We start from the raw sequence: 20,946 nt of genomic DNA, 5'->3' as shown, positions 1-20,946 counted from the left end.
AACGCCTGAGTCTGAAAACACTATAAAGCTGCTTATTACAACTATTTGTTGATTACTTTTGCGTGGATTTTAACTTCCAACTTTACTTCCAGAATGATTAATTGCAGGAACACAGTGACAACCCTAAAGAGTAATATGATGTTATAACTTTTCTTTTGACAATTGTTTCCTCAATCTCGGGGAGAAATACTGATCATCAATTTTTTTTTAAAAATTGGTTGTATAGCACATAGTGTAGCTCACATGCAACAAAATTTGTTACAGAAGCAGTTTTATTGTTCACTATAGCTCAGTTGCAATTCACTTTCCACAGTTACAATATCTTTCATGGGTATTTTGTTGGAGATGGTTTATTTAATGTTCAGAAGCTATAACAGAAGGACCATGGGGTAAATGGCAGAAGATGAATATACAACATTAAAATATGAGGTTGTGTAAAAAAGCAAAAGGAGACAATGAAATTAAAATTGTGGTGAATCAGCACTGAAAAAAATTTAAAGGATAAAACCTTAGTGATTGTGAGTCTCTGCCTCCAATGTGATAATGCTAGATTTTAAATTAGCTGAGAGTTCCAAAAAAAATGATGCTTCAAAAAAATCATGCAACTGCACAACAGCCCGTTATTAAAAGTCTAATATTAAGACAACTTCCGCAAGACTGAGTAAGTTAAATTCCCCTTCATTACCTTAGTCATCAGGATTTTTATTACTGCTTAGTGGTTTGATTCCACATTTCCGTTGGACTCTTGAATCAGATATGAAAGTTCATTGTAATGGAAGTGCAGTAGGACATGAATGTAGTAGCTATACGCAATATTCTGTCAGTTGTATTCTAGCAATGAAGTACACTGTCATTATTTTTCAATGATTAATCTAGAATTTTTTTAAAGAGGGGTATCTGAGAGCCAGAAACCGACAGACCACATAAATGAAAGGCAGAGAATTGCAGTGATTCAGTTAAAGACAAAGGTGGAGACAGATAATGGCATGGGCTGAAATTGAAAGGACTTTGCACCCTTATTCTATTTGCAAGATTTCTATGTATGAACTGCCCACCTTGTTATTGGACTAATTCAGAATTGAATACTTGCTTTCCAGTTATTTTTCAAAAATGTCATATAGTTCAGTCCATTCCACTTTACAGTAATAACATAAGAAATACTGAGAGCAGGAATCAACCCTCTATTAACTATTCCTTTATAGAGGCTAGCTTCGAGACTTTTCTGCTCCAGTAAAAACATTCTCACTGTATGAAAAAGTTCTTCCTAATGTACACTTTAAAATTTACTTTGCACTAATTTAATTTAATGTCCCTGGGTCTTAGTGCCATGATCTAATTTGAAATATTCTGCATTTAATTTCTCCATACCAATTAATACTTATACGTATCTTGGTAAGATCCTCCCTTAACTGCTTCCTTTCTGAACTGCAGAGCTTTGCTAATACTGTCCCTTCCCACTTTACAGTAAGGATCAGCCTTGTTCCTCTTCTCTGTACCAACTCCAGTGCTTGTATATGTTGTAGTGACCTGACCAGAAACGAGCACTGTATTCAAGTGCAATATGACCAATGCATTGTAAAACCCCTGCAGATCTGTACTGTGTTGCGGGTCTCAATATATTTGTTTTTGGAGGTTGCATAGTGTATTCCATGGAGCCTAGCCTGTGACCACTACCATCTAGAAGGGTAAGGGCAGGTGGTGCCTGGGAATACCGCCACCTGCAAGTTCACCTCCAAACCACACCCCTTCCTGACTTGGAACTATATCGTCGTTCCTTCACTGCGTCAAAATGCTGGAACTCTCTTCCTAACAACACTGTGGGTGTAACTACATCACATGGACTGCAGTGATTCAAGAGGGTGGTTCACCACCACCTTCCCAAGGATAATTGGGGATGGGCAGCAAATGCTGGCCTAGCCAGCAACACCTGCATCCTGTGAAATATTTTTTAAAAAGTGAACATAAAGTTACAATCTATGCTGTTATTGATACCTAGTGTTCTGATTTCAGATTTATTCACAAGTGAGGTGCCAAATCTGAGAACATCCCTTTCCAAACTGCCAGGCCCACTAAGTTCAAACAAGGCAAGCAGGTGCAAAAACAAGATACTGTGGATGCAAAAAATCTGAAACAAAACCAAAAATGCTCAAATGGTAGATCAGGCAGAAGCTGTGGCAAGTGAAACAGTTAACATTTCAGGTAAATGACCTTTTGTCAGTTTGTCAGTAGTAATGAGCAAATTAGGACTTACTTAACTTTGATCTAGATTGCCAGGCTCAGAGGTCACCAATTGTACATCTCAGCCTACTATTTTGGCTACCATTGATTAATAGATTTGGATTTGTTAAACAAAGTTATCATAGCAAAACACCTCAAATATACTTTGCACAGTTAATTATTTACTGAAATTCATTCACATGCTGGAAATGTTATATATCGTAGCATTCTATTCACTTTTTAAAATTCTTTTCCCGCACAAAGTGCCGTAATTATTTTCAGTGTTTATATTAATATTCCAAATTCCCATTTTTCTCAACCTCTGTGAATTCAACCCCTGCTGCCCCCATCACACCCATTACATGACATGTATACTTTCCTCAGCTCTTTATACTTGAAAGATTTTGAAATCTGCTTGATTCTCACATCGAACAAACACTTCTTGAAGCCAGCTCCGCAAGCATTCAGGCACAACTCCTGCAAAATCAACTTCAATGGTCTGGACTCTGTTTCCGGATGGCTAAAAACCATCCCCCGGGTCCTGTTTTCTCAACTCAAAGGCCAACATTCCAGCAGAGGACAAAGGAAATGCTTCAAAGACACTGGAACTCTCCTTGAAATTCAGCAGCATTGATCTTAATGAACGGGAGGAGTTTGATACCAATTGTTCATCAAGCTGCATCATGCTTTGAGTCCTAATGCCTTAATGATGAGGCAGAGCAGCAGTGGAGAAGGAAAGAAAAAGCAAATCCTGTATTCTGGATCCCACTACCTTGTGGGATATCCTGCCCCATGCGCCCAAAGATGTGTGGGTCGAGGTTCCGCCTGTTCAGTCAGATGAAGACACATGGCTGAATCTCGTGACCCTGAGCAGACGTCCTCCTTGAATTGAGGGACAGCTGACAATGATAATGCACTTCTGCCCAAAAGACTTTCCCTGAAATTCGGCCTTTTTGCCTTTGCCAAGTTAGCTGCTCTCAACTGGCATGACAGCTGATTGCACTTATGACTTCAATGAGATCAGTGGTCCTGGGCTATGAAGGAAAGAATCAGCCTGAACCTGCTGATGACAGCTACCAGTAACCCCTAATAGGAAATGCTTGAATACACAAGAACACCAATCTGGGGTGCCCTTCAGTGTGCACCAGCAAGTGTGTCCAGAATGATAGTGGCATGCTGCACCTTGCACAGCAGCGGATTGGCACGACAGGAGGAGGAAGATAATGATCATTGTGCGAGTCTAGAGGAAGAAAAGGGGCAAGAGAGGAGGAGCCTGAAGTGGCGAAGGCACCTGCAGCCATTCACTTAGCTTCCAGGGATGCCAAGACAAACTCATTCAGGCATGCTTCAGTTAATCTGAGGCACTGCAGCCAATGTTGAACCTCTCCTAACACCACCCCCAGTCCCCAGCACAAAGTATCCCCAAAGTCATCAATCCATTCCTCCCACTGATACCCATTGCTCATCTTCTACTTTTGACATACCTTTTTCTTCAAGGCTGTCAGGTACTTGACAGATAACAGGCAACAATGGGATTGGCTGGACAATGGAGCTTTGAAGTAACCTTTTATGGTGCATAAACATTGAACATTTAAAGTGCCTGTTAAATACATTATTAAACAGCCAAGTGATTATCCTTGTGCAACTGCAAAGTCTTTCTCTTCTTATTACTCCTATGTGGTACTACACCTGTGGCTTCAGGAGAGCTAGAGGCAGGCTGCTCGTTCCCTGCTCAGTTACTTGTGGCTGATGTCCTTTTATGTTTTGGAGTCCTGGAGAGAACCCTGCCAAAGGCTATCCCGCCTGTCCAGGAGCACACTCGGCCGGTGAAACAGAAGTCAGCATGTGGGCCTCTGACTGAGTGGGGGACAAAGGTGGAGGATGGGAACATTCTGAGCACAGTCCCCACTTCAATGCCCCCTTTCTTCATTTTTATTCATTCATGGGATGTGGGCATTGCTGGCTAGGCCACCATTTATTGCCCATACCTAATTGCCCTTGAGAAGGTGGTGGTGAGCTGCCTTCTTGACCCACTGCAGACCATGTGGTGTGGGTGCACCCAGAGTGCTGGTAGGGAGGGAGTTCCAGAACTTTGACCCTTTCCTCTCATGGCCCACCCATACTTCCCCACTAGCCAAGAACTGGAGAACATTTTGTACAGCCAAGGCAAGACTTTCGTCCATCCTGTTTATACTGACAGACTGAATGTTTGGGCCATTGGTGACAATAAACATGCACTCGATTGCCTGCCATATCTGATGCTTCTTTTGATGGAGGTGAACATCAGCGCTAAGACCTGAGGCATCATGGTAGAGATACCTCTCCATTTGTGCACAGTGCCTCTGGAAATGTCGTCAGAACTAACACTCCTCCTCTGCTGCTTCAGAATAGTCCACTTTATCGATGACCCCTGAAGTTCAGCATCCGATTCCAGCTGAGCAGAACTTGGAGGGTCTTGCACACTCTGACAGGACTCTCCTTTGCTGCCTCCACCATCTGGCCCTACTCATTTGTGATATGTACCCCCCCATGTGGCCTATCTGAGCTGGTGGGATGCGTATGAATCATGTGATGGTGATTCCTCAGAGTTCACGATCTCATCTGAGGAGTCCTATTCCTCCAACACAAATTCCTGAGGGATGCTTGCAGGACCTTTGGGGAGTGAAAGATATGAATTAGAACTGAAAGGGCTCAAAGTTGCCATTTGTGCATTTCATAATATTTTTGTGGTTGAGTGATGAGTAAATATAAGTGAGTGATGCATGTCATGTGGCTTTATATCCAATACTGTCATCAGGTTGCTGGGTGATCTCCATCTCTCCATCGCCAAAGACTATGAATGTCTAGACTCCGCACATCTCCAGTGCAGCGGTCAGGGTTATGATGACTGGAGGGCTATTCCCAATTCTCTGCCTCACCCTGTATTCTGTGGTCACTTCTGTGAGGAAAGAAAGAAGGGTTAAGAGTGTGAAAAATGGAATGTGCTGAGAGGATTGAAGGATACGTTTGTGAGGGGTCACTCATGAGGAGTGGGTGTGTTATGGTAATAAAAAGAGGGGGACTGGCAGTGGTGGCTGTTCAGATGGGAGTATGAGGAGGTTCCTGAAATGATAGAAACGGGTAGGCGTTTGTCTGAGGAGTGTTGTGCAGGAGAAGGCTAAAAAAGTCAATGAGGGGTTTGTAATTGAACATTGTGTTACCACTCAATTTTCCTTCCCTGATGATGTATTTGAATCTCTTGCACTACTGTATCCAGGAGTGAGGGACCATATTCCTGCTCACCACCTCTGCCATTTCCAGCCATGCCTGCTTGTCCTCTGAGGCAGGTTTTTTTCTCCATCTGCTGAGAACAAATATAATATATAAAGGGTATTTTTCAGGAAACCCAGATGTGGGATGCTAATGTCATAACTCCATTAAAAAACCACTGGGAAATCTGTTGCTCAAACTTCCAGGCTCTTGATGCACTGCCAACCACCCCCAGCCTTTTGTGTCTTGCTTACAAGTCAGAGGTTCACCACTTGTGTTGAGTTACTCAGTACATAACTTTATTAATCTTATGGGGTGTTTACAAGGGAATGATTTGAATCTGAAGCAGAAACTGTCTGTGTTATGGAATCTTAAATATTGAGGATGCACATGTGTAAATTTAAAGAAATGAAAATAAGCTAGGATGTTTTCTTAAGAATTCCCACATGACTGATGTACCTTTGGTCATTTGAAATATTAAGCAAACAGGACCCATGCGTTAAATGACAGTTTGTGCTCAAGTTGTGACTCTAGTCTGACACTCCTGAGTGTAAGGGTGAGAAGGTGATCGGCTGCCCCAATACTGCCAACTCATTAATTCAAGCTATCCACCACCACTTACAGTCCTGTTGCACAACTAGGTGGAGTGGACCTGGGCCTCTTGTTATCTGTGAGTAAAAATATCTGAACTGGATGCGCTGTAGGTACACCACCTGGTTCCAGTTGTCGACCTTGCATATATACATCAATACCATATTGATAATGAGCATTGGGATGAATTGCAGTACAAAAGTGGAGTGACTTAAGTGATCTCAAGCTGACAGTTCTTGAAACCAGTGCATAAGTATTGTTTGGAATCTGGCTGTTTGCTTGAATGTAACCATACAGCAAACATGTTAGCACAGAAAATCAAATTGCTCCCACTAATAAATAAATATTCGGAAGTGATTTTAAGGCAGTTGATATCCATTATCATCTAATAATAAAATCATAGTGTTTGTGATATGTCTTTATTGTTGACAGAACTAGAACAAAATGGCTGTTAGAACGCACACTCCTCGTCGTGCCCGCAGCAGGTCAGAAGGAACATTGATTGACCTGGATGAAAACCCATCAACAAATAATGTATTTTTAAAAGGTATTGAAAATTCATATTCATATAATAAATTATTGCTCCAGTTCTGGCTTATTTCTGGCTATTCGTACTTTGTTAGTGGATAGGTTAATTTGCGGTTGACTAAATATTTAGCAATAAAATATATCATGTGTTTGTGTTTCAGCCACAAAGCATTCCAGATTAGCAGTGGGACAGCCTGCATCTGATTGTCTTCCACCCCCATTCAACACTGCCACCCCATCCCCACCCCATGACCTATCCAAGTGTAAGTGCTAGTGCCGCAGCAGCCCAAAATTTGTGTTCGCTTCACTGGCGAGCCACATGGGGATTTGTAGTAGGTACCTACAAACCTAATTTAAATGAGGCCCAATTTTGATCAGCCCTCATGCCTATCTATTCTGATGCAGCGATCATTCTTTAAGACCAGATCCAACTGGCAGGTCGGCACTATGCAGCTTCTATACCTTGACGTACAAAATATGCAATGACCATTATTGAGAGAAGCCTCTTCTTATTTTGATTCACTGGCTTGTAAGTTTTTTTTGTTTTCTGATTTATTCTTTCAGAATTTTTAACCTACTTTTTAAAAAAATTTTTTCATCTCCTAACAGATAACAGCAGCTGTCGAGAAATTTCACGTGGGCAAGAGACAGATTTACTAAAAGACTGGAATGAATTGTTACTTGATCCTCCTAGCCATGTGGTTTCTCAGAACACAAATCCATTTTGGAATGGTTTGTCAGGATCAAACCCATTTTTAGATGAGATTAGCAAAAAGAGTGACGAGCTATCAAACCCAGCATCTGCGTTAAAGGAGGACCCGCTGCTGCTGTTTGAAAACCCAAGAGTTGCAGAATCTGTTGCTTCTTCAACTGATGATTTGGATATTGATCACCTAATCTATATTGGAAAACCATTTGCAAAGCAACATGGAAGGTGGAAAAGTGCTTCTGATATTTTGGATTTTTCAAACAAAGAAGTGGTTCCACAGAATAATCGCCCAGTGAGCCAATTTATGGTTCCAAATTTGGAATCACTTCAAAATGACAGAGAAGCCTACAAAATGGCATGGTTGAGCCATAGGCAACTGACTAGATCCTGTCTTGATTTGGATATGATAAGCCAAAACCCTGGCTGGGGGCAGACACAGGCTATTGAAACCCACATTGTTTGTAAGATAGACCATAAAGGGGGATCACTTCAGTTGCCTGAATCAGACATAAGCGTCCATATACCTGAAGGTCATGTTCTACCAGGTGAAATTCAAGAAGTGGCAATAAAGTCCTTGCTTGACCCACCTCAGGTACTAAATAATGATCTTTGTACAACTATTGGTCCATTACTAGAGCTAAAACTGAGCAATTTCAATACAAAAGGTTTTATTTCTTTGGAAATGAAGATGACAGCTGAAGTGAAATCTGATCCTATGAGTCAAGTTATGACTGAAATTGTGTGCCTCTGCAGTGATAGTGAAAAGGGCCCTTTTGAGAAGGTGCACGACATATATACATACAAAGATGTTATGCAAGTAAAGCTGAAAAATTTGAGTCCTTGTATGTACATTGTGTCAGCAGTTCAAGCTAAAACCATTCAGCCTCCTGCATTGACAGTATGGGACTATCTTAACAAAATGATTACCATTGGAGTTTATGGCCCCAAACATATTCATCCAGTTTTTACTGCAGTTTGCATAATCTTTGGCCACAATCAAGTTCCACAAAAATTTACGAATGTTAAGAAAAATAATAAAAATTTGCCACCAGTTGTTCTTCAACTTTGGGGAAAGCATCAGTTTCAGTTAGATCAGCCACAAGATTTTGAAATTTCAATTTTTCCCACTGACTCGAGGTATGAAGTACAAGAAGCCGATCAGAATGAAAAAATTGAAGGAAGCTTGCTAAAATTAGGTAGAACCATTCGACAGCAATTTTCTTTGTCTATGTGCAAATCTGGCGAAATTAATTCATTTCAACTTGGGATTCAAGTTATAGGAGCCTATCAGGATGTACTAACACAATTCAGTGTCCTGACACCCAGCCCAACACCTAAATCAAATGTGAAAAAGCGCTTTCAGAGATGGAAAGAACCACTAACAGCTGCCCCTTCGTGTGAAACATCACCAGTTAAATATCCTATATTCCGAGAGAGGCCAGTAAATATTCTTAAATATGGAGTGGCAATGAAGCCTGTGCTGAGGCAACCAAAGATTGAATACTTACTGGAATATTTCAAAGGTGACACTATTGCACTTCTTGGGATGGACAAAGTTAAAGTAATTGGTCAAACAAGGATCAAAGAATGGTATGTTGGTTTCTTACGAGGAAAGATTGGCCTTGTACACTGCAAAAATGTGAAGGTGATTTCTAAGGAACAGGTCATGGACTTTTCAGATGTAACGGTTACAACCAAGATACTGATCAATCAAATGACGATTCCTCTGAAGAAATTGACTTATATGTATTCGTCTATCCGTACACTCATCACTGAGAATATTTCCAGTTGGAAGGCATTTGCTGAAGTGCTTGGATACACTAATCTCTCACTGGATGAAATTTGCAGAAGACCTGTTGAAAGTGAATCAGAACGAGTTGCATGTACATTAGAGAAGCTGAAAGAAGACTGCCACACTGGTGACAATAAGATGAAAAAAAAGTTTCTTTATGAAGTTGTTCTGGTAAGTAGTCCTAATAAGGCTGTCATTTCAATGCAGCATGATAGTGGCATATTGCATGACCAAGGCTGCCGTTCTTTAGATGTAATTTCAAACTGAGATTCGTCTTTCTGTTCATTGGTTCAGGTTACATTGGGAAAATTCCCTGTCATAGAATTTCTAATGTCTTAATTATTCCCAAAGCAAATTTGCCAAAAACACATTATCCGGTCATGTATCTCATTATGGCTTGTGGGACTTCAGAGTGGAAAATTATAGTTACGTTCACCCACGCAACCGTGCCTGCTTAAAATATTTTGTTGCATTCGGATAGAATGTAGGTGCTCTCTTACTGCCTGTAATTAGTAAGTTTTGTCTGGAAAGAGGTGACTTTTCTTACCCTTAGTGTTCATTCCAACAAAACAATTCAGCAGCAAGTTTTCATGAGTTTAAAATAAAGGAGATTATTTATTCTCGCACACTTACCCCGAAATAATGCTACATCATACACTTTGTCACACACACACAAAGCTTGGATACAGATAAGGATAGTGCACTTTTACAGATTAGTTAATTCAGTCCCTGATTTACAATTTCTGGTCTCTCCCGTGGTTTCTTGAATGAATTTGATCATTTAAAATCAAAGTGAGGGCCCTGTAAAACGAAGGGTTCACAGAAGGTTGTGAGGTTTCTTGTAATCAAATATAGCGAGGTTGGTTCACAGGTGAACTTTGAAACTGGAACAGGATAAGTACTTTGGCTGCTTGATGACTTGCAGCTAGTTTCAGAGCCTGGTTCTCAGACTGGCTGATGACTGATGGTTCTGATCAATCTTCTGGGTCCTGGGGCAATAAAGGTGCAGTCCCTGTAAACAGCTTCAATTGCACAGCTTCTAGTTTAACATTTTTGAGGCCTATCCAGTCTAGTTTGGATATTGGAGGTCATCATGATACAACGGGAGGTTGATGGTTGCTATTGAGTTTCAATCTTCCCTTTTGTCCAGTAGGAAACATGGAGACAGGCAGTCTGGAAACTCCATAATCTTTAGTTGCTGACCCATCCTTAAACAACAGGATATGTGAATTCTACAAATGGCTGTGAGGTAACCTCAACTATGTCCATTTTTAATTAGGTTTTCACTGGAGACTTGATACTGTCTGTAGTCCAAGTGCCAAAAAGTCACGTAATTTGCAGCAGCCATCTTAAAAGTTTGTTTGTGTCCAATTTTTAAAATATTGACAAAGTTCATAATATGATATGCATTTACTGGACATAACAATATTAAGTGCATTGTGATGTTTCTGAGAGAGTACTCGTCAATGCTAGTTTGCCTTTTTGATAGAAAGGAAATAATTATGGGCAAAATTTTATGTTCCCCTGTCTGCAGGCAGGGGGCCTGTAAGATTCCCTGGGAGGCTTATGTGCCCCCCCCATTTGTCCAAAATTTTACATGGGGCAAGAGAGGCCTAGGCCCGCCCTCGACCCAATTGAGACCCTTAGGTCGCTAATTCCTGACCACTTAAGGGCTGCTTCCCACCCGGCTTCAACTTTGAGGCTGGTGGGCGGAGTTCACGGCCAGAATGAGGGAAGCTCAGCAGGTAACCCTGCTCAGGCTTCGGGCAGAAAGGTTGGGGGGTGTGGTGCGGACGCTTCCCTCAATGGCCCCTTCTCCACGCTGGGCACCCACCACTCCCCAAGACCTGCCCCACTACGGGTATTTCCTTCTGCCCCCTCCTTGCCTCCCTTCATCAAAATGCCCATATCCCAGATCTCAACTTCCCTCCTCATTGTGAAACACCCTGCACTAGCCAGTTCCTGGACTTCAGCACTTAGAATTTGGGGACTCCTTTAGTTCTAGTCCTGGCCACTGCTTGGACTACAGAGCTGCCAGCTAATCTGATTGGCCGGCTGCACTCTGGTGTGGAAGTAAAGCCTCCGGCCAATTAATCCTTCTTGCAGCCTTGAAACCCAGCCATCCAAAAAACCCTGCCCTGTGACATGAGCAAGTTGGTGAGATGTACACTATTGAACTTAAATGTTTTTCCAGTTTTATGTATATTCCTGTGAAGTGGAATAGATTCGAAACAAATCTTGCAGCTCTGACTGGGCATCCATGAGGCACTGTGGGCCATCAGCAGAATTGCATTCAAGCACAATATAACCTCATGGGACCAGCACATTCCTCACTCCATTACCATTCAGCCAGGGGATCAACTCTGTTTCGATGAGGAATGTAGGAGAGCATGCCATGAACAATACCAAGCATACCTTAAAATGGGGTGCAAACCTGGTGAAGTCACATCATAGGACTATATGCATGCTAAATAATGGAAGCAGCATGTGATAGATGGAACTAAATGATCCCACAACCAATGGATCAGATCAAAACTCTGTAATTCTGGCACTTCCAGTCATGAATGATGGTGACAATTTGACAACTAACTGGAGGAGCAGGAGGTTCCACAAACATTCCCATCCTCAAATGATGGGGGAACCATGCCCATCAGTGCAAAAGTCAAGGCTGAAACATTTACAACCATCTTCAGCCAGACGTGCTGAGTGGATGATCCCTGCCTCCTCTGGGGTCACCAGCATCACTGATTCCAGTCTTCAACCAATTCTATTCACTCCACGTGATACCAAATAACAGCTGAAAGTACTGGATACAGCAAAAGTTATGGGCCCTGACAACAGTCTGGCTGTAGTACCTAAGACTTGTGCTGCAGAGCTAGTCACACTCCCAGCCAAGCTGCCCCCTCTACAGCTACAACACCATCTACACAACAAAGTGCAAAATTTCCCAGGTATGTATTGCCAATAAAAAGTAGGATAAATCCAATCTTGCCACTTACTGCCTCATTAGTCTACTCTGTCATCAGCAAAAAGATGGAAGTTGTCACTGACAGTGCTATGGAAGTGGCAGTTACATAGCAGCAATCTGCTCACCAATGCTGAATTTGGGTTCCACCAGGGCCACTCCAGACCTTATTACAGCCTTGGTCCAAACATAGACAAAATAGCTGAATTCCAGAGGTGAAGTGAGTATGAATTGCCTTAGAAGATAAGAACATAAGAAATAGTAACAGTAGTAGACCATTCGGCCCCTCAAACTTGCTCTGCCATTCTATAAGATCATGGCTGATCATCTTGTGTTTCAATTTCTACATTCCCATCTAACCCCGATAATCTCTCATTCCCTTGCCTTACAAGAATCTATCTACCTCTGCCTTAAAAATATTCAATGACCCTGCCTCCACCACCTTCTGAGGCAGAGAATTCCAAAGTTGCACAACCCTCAGAGAAAAAATTCTCCTCATCCCTGTCCCAAAAGGGCGGCCCCTAATTTTAAAACAGTGCCCCCTAGTTCTGGACTCACCCACAAGAGGAAACATCCTTTCCACATCCACCTTGTCAAGGCCATTCAGGATCTTGTATACTTTAATCAAATCACCCCTCACTCTTTTAAACTCCATTGGAAACAAGCTCGGTCTGTCCAACCTTTCCTCGTAAGACAACCCGCTCATTCCAGGTATCAATCTAATAAACTTCCATTGAACCGCCTCTAATGCATTTACATCCCTCCTTAAATAAGGAGACCAAAACTGCACACGGTATTCAAGGCGTGGTCTCACCATTGCCGTGTATAACTCAAACATAACATCCTTACTTTTATGTTCAGACCCCCTCGTAATAAAACATAGTATTCCATTAGCCGCCTTAATTATTTGCTGCACCTGCATACTAACTTTTTGTGACTCGTACTGAACACCTAGATCCCGCTGCACCTCAGAATTATCTAGCCGTTCTCTATTTAAGTAATACTCTGCAGTTTGTTCTTCCTGCCAAAGTGAACAACTTCACATTTTTCCACATTAAACTCCATTTGCCAGATCTTTGCCCGCTCACTCAACCTATCTATATCCATCTGCAACCTCCTCATGTCCTCTTCACAATATACTTTCCAACCTATCTTTGTGTCATGTGCAAATTTAGCTACCATGTTGTCACTCCCCTCATCTAAGTCATTGATGTTAATCGTAAAAAGTTGGGGCCCCAGTACAGACCCCTGTGGGGCTCCACTCATCACATGCTGCCAATCAGAAAAAGACCCATTTATGCATACTCTCTGCTTTCTGCCGGCCAGTCAACCTTCTATTCATGCTAATATGTTACCCACTAATTATGCGCTTTTATTTTCTGTAATAATCTTTGATGTGGCACCTTATCAAATGCCTTCTGGAAATCCAAGTACAGTACGTCTATAGGCCCCCCTTTATCCACTGTGCATGTTCCTCCTTCAGAAAACTCCAATAAATTGGTTAAACATGATTTTCCTTTCACAAAACCATGCTGACTCTTCCGTATTGCCTTGAGCTTTTCTAAGTGCCCAGCTATAACCTCCTTAATGATCAATTCTAATAACTTCCCCATGACAGACGTCAAGCTAACTCACCTATAGTTTCCTGTTTTCTGCCTCCCTCCCTTCTTGAATAGCTACTTCCCAATCTGATGGAACCTTTCCAAAATCTAGCGACTTTTTGAAAATTAGCACCAGCGCATTAATTATCTCAGCCATGTCTTTTAAGACCCTAGAATGTAGTCCATTGGGACCCGGAGGTTTGCCAGCCTGCAGCTCCATCAATTTGCTCAGTACCGTTTCCCTAGTGATTCCAATTTCACTAAGTTCCTTTTTCCCATTCACCTAATTGCAGCTATTACTGGAATGCTTTTTGTATCCCCTATAGCGAACACAAAAGCAAAATATTTGCTCATTTCTTCCGTCATTTCCATATTAACTGTTCACTGTCACTCCCTAGAGGACCAACACTCACTTTACTTACTCTTTTCCTTTTTAAATACCTGTAGAAACTCTTGCTTTCCTAGTTTCTAGCTAACTTCCTCTCATACTCTAATCTCTTTCTCCTGATTAACCTTTTAGTCATTCTCTGCCATTCTTTATACTCTGTCCAATCATCTGTATGGCCGCTCATCTTTGCGGGTGCGTATGCTTTTTCCTTAAGGTTGATGCTTTCCTTAACATCTTTAGTTAACCACAGATGGTGGGTCCTCCCTCAGAATCTTTCTTTATAATAGGAATGTACTTATTCTGAATACTCTGAAATATCCCCTTAAATGTCTACCACTGCTTCTCTATTGATCTATCCTCTAGCCTAGTTTCCCAGTTCACTTCAGCTAGCTCAGCTTTCATCCCCACATAGTTGCCCTTATTTAAGTTTAAGATACTAGTCTTAGACCCACTCTTCTCCATTTCAAACTGGATGTAAAATTTGATCATATTGTGATCACTGCTACCTAATGACCTGAGGTCATTAATTAATCCTGTCATGTTACACAATACCAAGTCTAATATAACCTACTCTCTGGTTGGTTCTACAACATGCTGCTCTAAGAAACTATCTCAAAAGCATTCTAAGAACCCCTCATCCAGGCTACTATTGCCAGCCTGATTTTTCCAGTTTGCGTAGATTAAGATCACCCATGATTATTGCTGTCCCTTTTATCACAAGCACATAATATTTTCTCTTGAATACTTTGTCCTACACTCTGGCTACTGTAGACTACTCGCACTAATGACTTTTTCTCCTGACTGTTCCACATCCCCACCCAAATTGATTTTACATCTAGATTTCCTGAACCAAGGTCATCTCTAACTATTGCACCAATGCCCTCTTTGATTAACAGTGCTACTCCTCCACCTTTACCTAGCTTCCTATTCTTCTTGATGTCATTTACCCTTCAATATTAAGGATCCAATCTTTGTTTTCCTACAGCCACATCTCCGTAATTGCTAACAGATCATATTTATTTACTTCAATGTGGACCATCAATTCATTTACTTTATGAATGCTACATGCATTCAGATAGAGAGCCTTCAGTTTTGTCTTTTTGTTACCTTTGTAACATCTAGTCTTGACTGTTGATGCATTCTTAGGTTTTTTTTCTCTGTCCCTTCCTGCCATTCTCCGACCCTTAGTTCTCATTTTACTATTTTGCTCTCCTGTCTTGGCTCTACATCTTGAATTGCTACTTCTACCCAAAGTTGATCCCTCACCACTCCTTGTTTAGTTTAAAGCCCTCACTACTTCCCTAGTTATGCGGTTTGCGAGGACACTCGTCCCAGCATGGTTCAGGTGTAAACTGTCCCAACAATACAGCCCCCACTTTCCCCAGTACTGTTGCCAGTGCCCCACAAACCGGAACCCACTTCTCTCACACCAGCCTCTGAGTCATGCATTTGTCTCTCTAATCTTATTTGCCCTATGCCAATTTGCATGTGGCTCAGGTAATAACCCAGAGATTATTACCTTTCAGGTTCTGCTTCTCAATTTGGTACCTAGCTCCTCATACTGACTTTGCAGAACCTCTTTCCTAGTCCTACCTATGTCATTGGTACCTAAATGGACCACGGCAACTAGATCTTCCCCCTCCCACTGCAAGCTCCTCTCCAGCCCTGAGCAGATGCCCTGGCACCAGGCAGGCAACATAGCAGTCTAGACTCTCGCTCCTTGCTTCAGAGAACAATGTCAATCCCGCTCACTCTACTATCCCCTACTACCACTATATTCCTTTTTGCTCCCCCAACTTGAATGGCTTCCTGTACCACAGTGCCATGGCCAGGCAGCTCATCCACCTTGCACATTTTGCTTTCATCCACACAGTTTGTGAGCACCTCAAACCTGTTTGACAGTTGCAAAGTCTGAGGCTCCTCCACTACTGTCTGTTCAGTCCCATTACCTGCCTCACTAACTGCCACATCCTCCTGTCCCTCACTGCTGACCAAAGCAGATGACCCTATTCTAATAGGTGTGACTCTTCTGGAACAAAGTATCCAGGTATTTCTCACCCCCCCTTTATGTTGCGCAGTGTCTGCATTTTGGTTTCCTGATCAATAATCCTGATCCAGAATTCCTCAAGCTGCTTACACTTCATGCAGGCGTGTTTGTCATGGATCGCCTTAGCGTCCAAAAGCTCCCACATCTCACAGCTGCAACATAATACCTGTCCCACCATTCTAACTGATGTTATTTAATTTACTTTATTACTTTCTTCCTATGTACGCTACAATTTACTGTGTCTATTGAATGCTAGTACCACTGACAAATAAGGTTATATGCTTCTTAACTACAAGGTATATCTTCGCACTCTTTTATCCTGTGAATCCACCGTTCTCCTCGCACTCTTTTATCCTGTGTCTTTGCTCTCCTCGCACTTTTTTATCCTCAAAGTGGAGAACGTGGGCATCGATACCTCTCCTCTCGCATGCTAAGCGAATGCTCTACCATTTGAGCTAATTCCCCCAGCCTTGACATCAAGGCAGCATTTGATTGAATATGGCATCAAGGAGCTCTAGCAAAATTTAAGTCAGGGGAATTGTGGGGGAGGGGGAAATCCTTTGGAGTCATACCGAGCGCAAAGGAAGATGGTTGTGGTTGGTGGGGGCCAATCATTTTGGCTCCAGGACTCTGCTGCAGGAGTTCCTCAGTGTAGTGTCCTAGGCCAACAACCTTCAGCTGCTTCATGAATGATCTTCCCTCCATCATAAGGTGGGAAGTGGGGATGCTTGCTTATAACTGCAGTGTTCAGTATCACTCTCAACTCCTCAGATGCTGAAGCAGTCTGTGCCTTAATGCAACAACCTTGAAGAACATTCAGGTTTGGACTGAGATGTGGCACTAATATTACTTGCCACTTAAGTTCCTGGTAATGACCATCTCCAAGAGAGAATTTAATCAATTCCTTTGACGCCCAATAGAATTACCATTGCTGAATCCCCCACTATCAACATCCTGGGGGGTTACCATTGACCAGAAACTTAACTGGACCAGCCACATAAATTCTGTGGCTACAAGTGCAGATCAGAGCCTGGGTAGCTCACCATCTGACTCCCCAAAGTCTGTCCACCATCTACAATGCACAAGGGAGGAGTTTGATAGAATGCTCTCCACTTGCCTTTGAGTTGACTTCAACAACACAAGCCAACACCAATCAGGAAAAAGCAGCCTGCTTGCTCACCAGCACATCCACTACCTTAAACATTCACTTCCTCCACTGCTGGTGCACAATGTACCATCTACAGTAAGCACTTCTGCAACTCGCTAAAGCTCCTTCAACAATACCTTCCATACCAGTGACCTATAGCAACTAGAAGGACAAGGGCAGCAGACGCTTGACTGCGTAGTGTTTGTTGTTCTTATTTAGACGTACTTGCATTGGAGGCAGTTGAAAGAAGATTCACTAGGTTCAGTTCCTGAGATGAAGGGGTTGATTTGAGGAAAAGTTAAGCAGATGGGGGCCTATACTCATTGCAGTTTACAAGACTGAGTTGATCCTCTTGAGAGAGTTTGGCAGGGCAGATACTGAGAGGATGGTTTTCCTCAGTGGGTAGCTGAAACTATGCCCCTTAGTTCCCAAATAAGTAGTCACCCAATTCAGATGGAAATGGGGACAAATTTCTTCTCTCTCAGGTCATGAATCTTTTGGAATTCTCTGCTAAAGGAGGCTGAGTCATTGTCAATCTCTACCTTTAAGTATAATCCGTTTTTTGAATTATAGGGGAGTCTACAGCTATGGAGATTAGGCAGGAAAGTGGAGTTGAAGCCAAAATAACAACAACCATGATCTTATTGAATAGTGGAACAGTCTTAAGGGAACCTACTCCTGATTCTTATGTTCTTATATAAACACCACCTGCAAATCCCCTTCCAAATCTCTCATCATCCTGATTTGGAACCATGTTACCATTCCTTCACTGTTGATCCTGGAACTTTCTCCTTGACAGCATTGTGAGTATGCCTACACCACGTGGGTTGCAATGGTTCCAAGAAGTGGCTCACTGCCACTTTCCTAAGGAGAATTGGTGATTGATTTTGTTTTTAGTATATTGACTTTGTAAAGCATTTGTCATAAGGTTGCTTATAATACATACTGAGCATAAGTTTTACTGCTATTCAGTTGCAGATTATTTTCTACTAAACCTTCAAAGTACCTGCATCAGTTACTTAGTTTTCTAATAGAAGTGCCCTGACGTCAAATGGCAGCTACTGCTGGCCTGAAAACTGAGTGGGGGAGTGGGTTTTAGAAATCAAATATATTTTAATAACCATTACGGTAATAATAAAACAGTAATCAAGAGTTTTGAGGATGTTATAAATCATGACAACAATGTTCTTATATATAATTACTATTTCAGGCAGTTCTCCAATGTTCATTGTTCTCTGTACTTAGACTTTTTTCTTTCTATTCAATGCTTCCAATTAGATCGACTATGCAGAAAATTACTCTTGAGAGTGCAGCCTCTGGGTTAAATATCAATGGTGTTTGCCAAACCTCCAGAATTTTACAAGATACTAGTTCCTCAATGTTTTAACAACAAAGCTCCTCGAATTACTCTTCTCTAGCATTATAGATTTATTTAGTTCTCTGTCAACATACTGAGACACTAATCATTACTTCAGCTTGCTTGAAGAAAAACATGTAAATTATTAGTGGAAGCTTTTTTTTTATGGTAAAGTTTTGTGTTTTAAGGTGAGAGATGTTAGAGTTGGGAATTGGGCACTTTCATACTTGGATTCCCAGTGTTAGGATCAGGATGGGGAAATGGTGCCTTATGGCTCAAGGCAAGCCTTTTGCCCCAAACTTGATGGTCTTTCTGTTGCACAGGTGTACCCTTTTCATTTGAAACACTATCTTGTAACTGTTGAGATGAAATTGCCAATTAATAAATTAGGGACCGTTTTGTGCTGAGGGCTTTAACTTCAGTGGCAATCTTATCATCTGACCAGTTTAGACTCAATTCAAGTTCAGGTCCCAGGGAATAATGTGATTTAATTTATTATTCACACAATCCTCAAATTGCATTAGTGTTTTATGCAGGATAGAAAAAATTGCAGGTGGTCAATATTCTAACTCTTGCAGGTATTAATCAAGAACACAATACCTTCAGGATTTCCTTAGAAAAACTGGTGATAGATTTTTGTATAAGTACAGAAACTGGAGTGTAGAAGCCAAATTTTAAAACTGCACGTCTGTAAATGTAGCACTTGTTACCACGGAGTTTCCAAGTGTTAGGATTCCAGCAGTGTCCATGAACAGCAACATGACATGTGCAACAACAAAGCTTGTTTTCTGGATGATGGTTCAGTTTTTAACATGGATTTACAATGGGGGAGATGATTCCTTGGAAAGTATTTCAAATACAGCAATGGAGGCAATTAATGGACCGTGGGTCTGACTGATCGTAGTCATATTGCTGTTTCCAAATACTGAATTTGTTTGTACACAGGCAATTATGACAACAGCAACTTGCATTTATGTAAGCCCTTAATGCAGTAAAATATCCCTAAGCACCTCACAGGGGCAGAATTGGGCAAACATCGATACTGAGCCAATAGACACATTTAGGTCAGGTGACCAATAGCTTGTTCAAAAAGATAGGTTTTAAGGAGAATATTAAAGGAAGAGAGTGATTTGGAGAAGGTTAAGGAGGAAATTCCAGATCTTAAGGCCCAGAAACACAATTTCCCATTGTGGGTCAAAGGAAGTGGGGAATGCATAAGAGGCCAGAATTGGAGGAACACAGAGGTCCCTGAGCACTGGAAGAGATTAGCAATAGGGGGGAGGAAGGCCATGGAGAGATTTGAACACATGGCTGAAAATTTTAAAATCAAGGCACTGGTGGATTGTGAACTATTGTAGGTCAGTGAACACGGGAATGGTGAGAGAATGGGACTTGGTGTGCGTTATTATGTGGACAGCAAATGAGCTTAAGTTAATGGAAGTGGATGATGAATGGCCGGCCAGGAAAGCGTTGAAGCAGTCAAGACTGGGCAGAAAGCGGGGTGGGCATAAGATAAACATGGATGAAGGTTTAGTGGAAACAGGTGAGATTAGAGTTTTAACTAGGGGGTCATGGTGATGGAAGGCGTATGGTATCAAGTCCAATTCAACTAGAATGCCAATATCACCAACACTCAGCCTGAAACTGTGGCCAGTGTGAGGGATAAAATCAGTGGCTAGGAAACAAAGTTCATGGCAAGGGTAGAAGACAATTGCTTCAGTCTTCCTGATGGTTAATTGGAGTAAATTTCAATTCATCACACACAGATAATGCAGGGATCCAGAAAGATGGTGGTAAGGTAGAGTTGGGTGTTTCCAGTGTACATGTGGAACCTGACACTGTTTTCAGATGATGTCACCGAGTTGCAGCAAGTAAACAGGAAATAGGAGGGGAACCAAGGAGGACTCCAGATGCAAAGCTGCAGGAGTGGCGGAGGAGGTGGGGGGGTGGGGAGCCATTTGCAAGTCAAGCTTAAAACTGGTGTAACAAGACCAAATAATTGAGCCAACCCACTAATGTGGTAAGAAATGGTATTTTGTCTGTTTTCTATCAACATCATTTTAAAGGAAGAGCAGGATAAATAGGAAATTAAGAAATATATGAGTAATACTTATTTCAGTAATGGTTTCTCCTTTGTCAAGCCTGACTAAAGAGTGTACATATCTGCCAGTCATGTTAATGTTGCGCTGTCAAAAAAGTTACTCTTATTTATTGACTACAGTTATGTTTTTTATGCACTAAACACAGGGAAAAGTTAAAATTTCACATGATGATGGCAATGTAAATTTTTTGAACATTTATTGTGTGCCAACTGTGTCTACTTGTAGTTTATAGTCTTCCTTGAAAGCTTTGCAT

The 20,946-nt window shown here is 41.7% G+C and overlaps 1 protein-coding gene across 1 annotated transcript in view; it reads left to right on the top strand.

Annotated features, from left to right (window-relative positions):
* macc1 (MET transcriptional regulator MACC1) overlaps positions 1–20,946 on the top strand; it is a 74,246-nt gene that overhangs the window by 41,198 nt on the left and 12,102 nt on the right. The window contains exons 2-3 of the mRNA XM_078538861.1: positions 6,490–6,604; positions 7,195–9,257. Of these exons, the coding sequence (XP_078394987.1) occupies positions 6,502–6,604; positions 7,195–9,257 (2,166 nt within the window). The 5' untranslated portion in view covers positions 6,490–6,501. The remainder of the gene's footprint in view (positions 1–6,489; positions 6,605–7,194; positions 9,258–20,946) is intronic.

This window comes from Cetorhinus maximus, chromosome 3 (assembly GCF_964194155.1).
Source record: "Cetorhinus maximus chromosome 3, sCetMax3.hap1.1, whole genome shotgun sequence".
NCBI lineage: Eukaryota > Metazoa > Chordata > Chondrichthyes > Lamniformes > Cetorhinidae > Cetorhinus > Cetorhinus maximus.
This window is presented reverse-complemented; position numbering and strand designations above follow the sequence as displayed.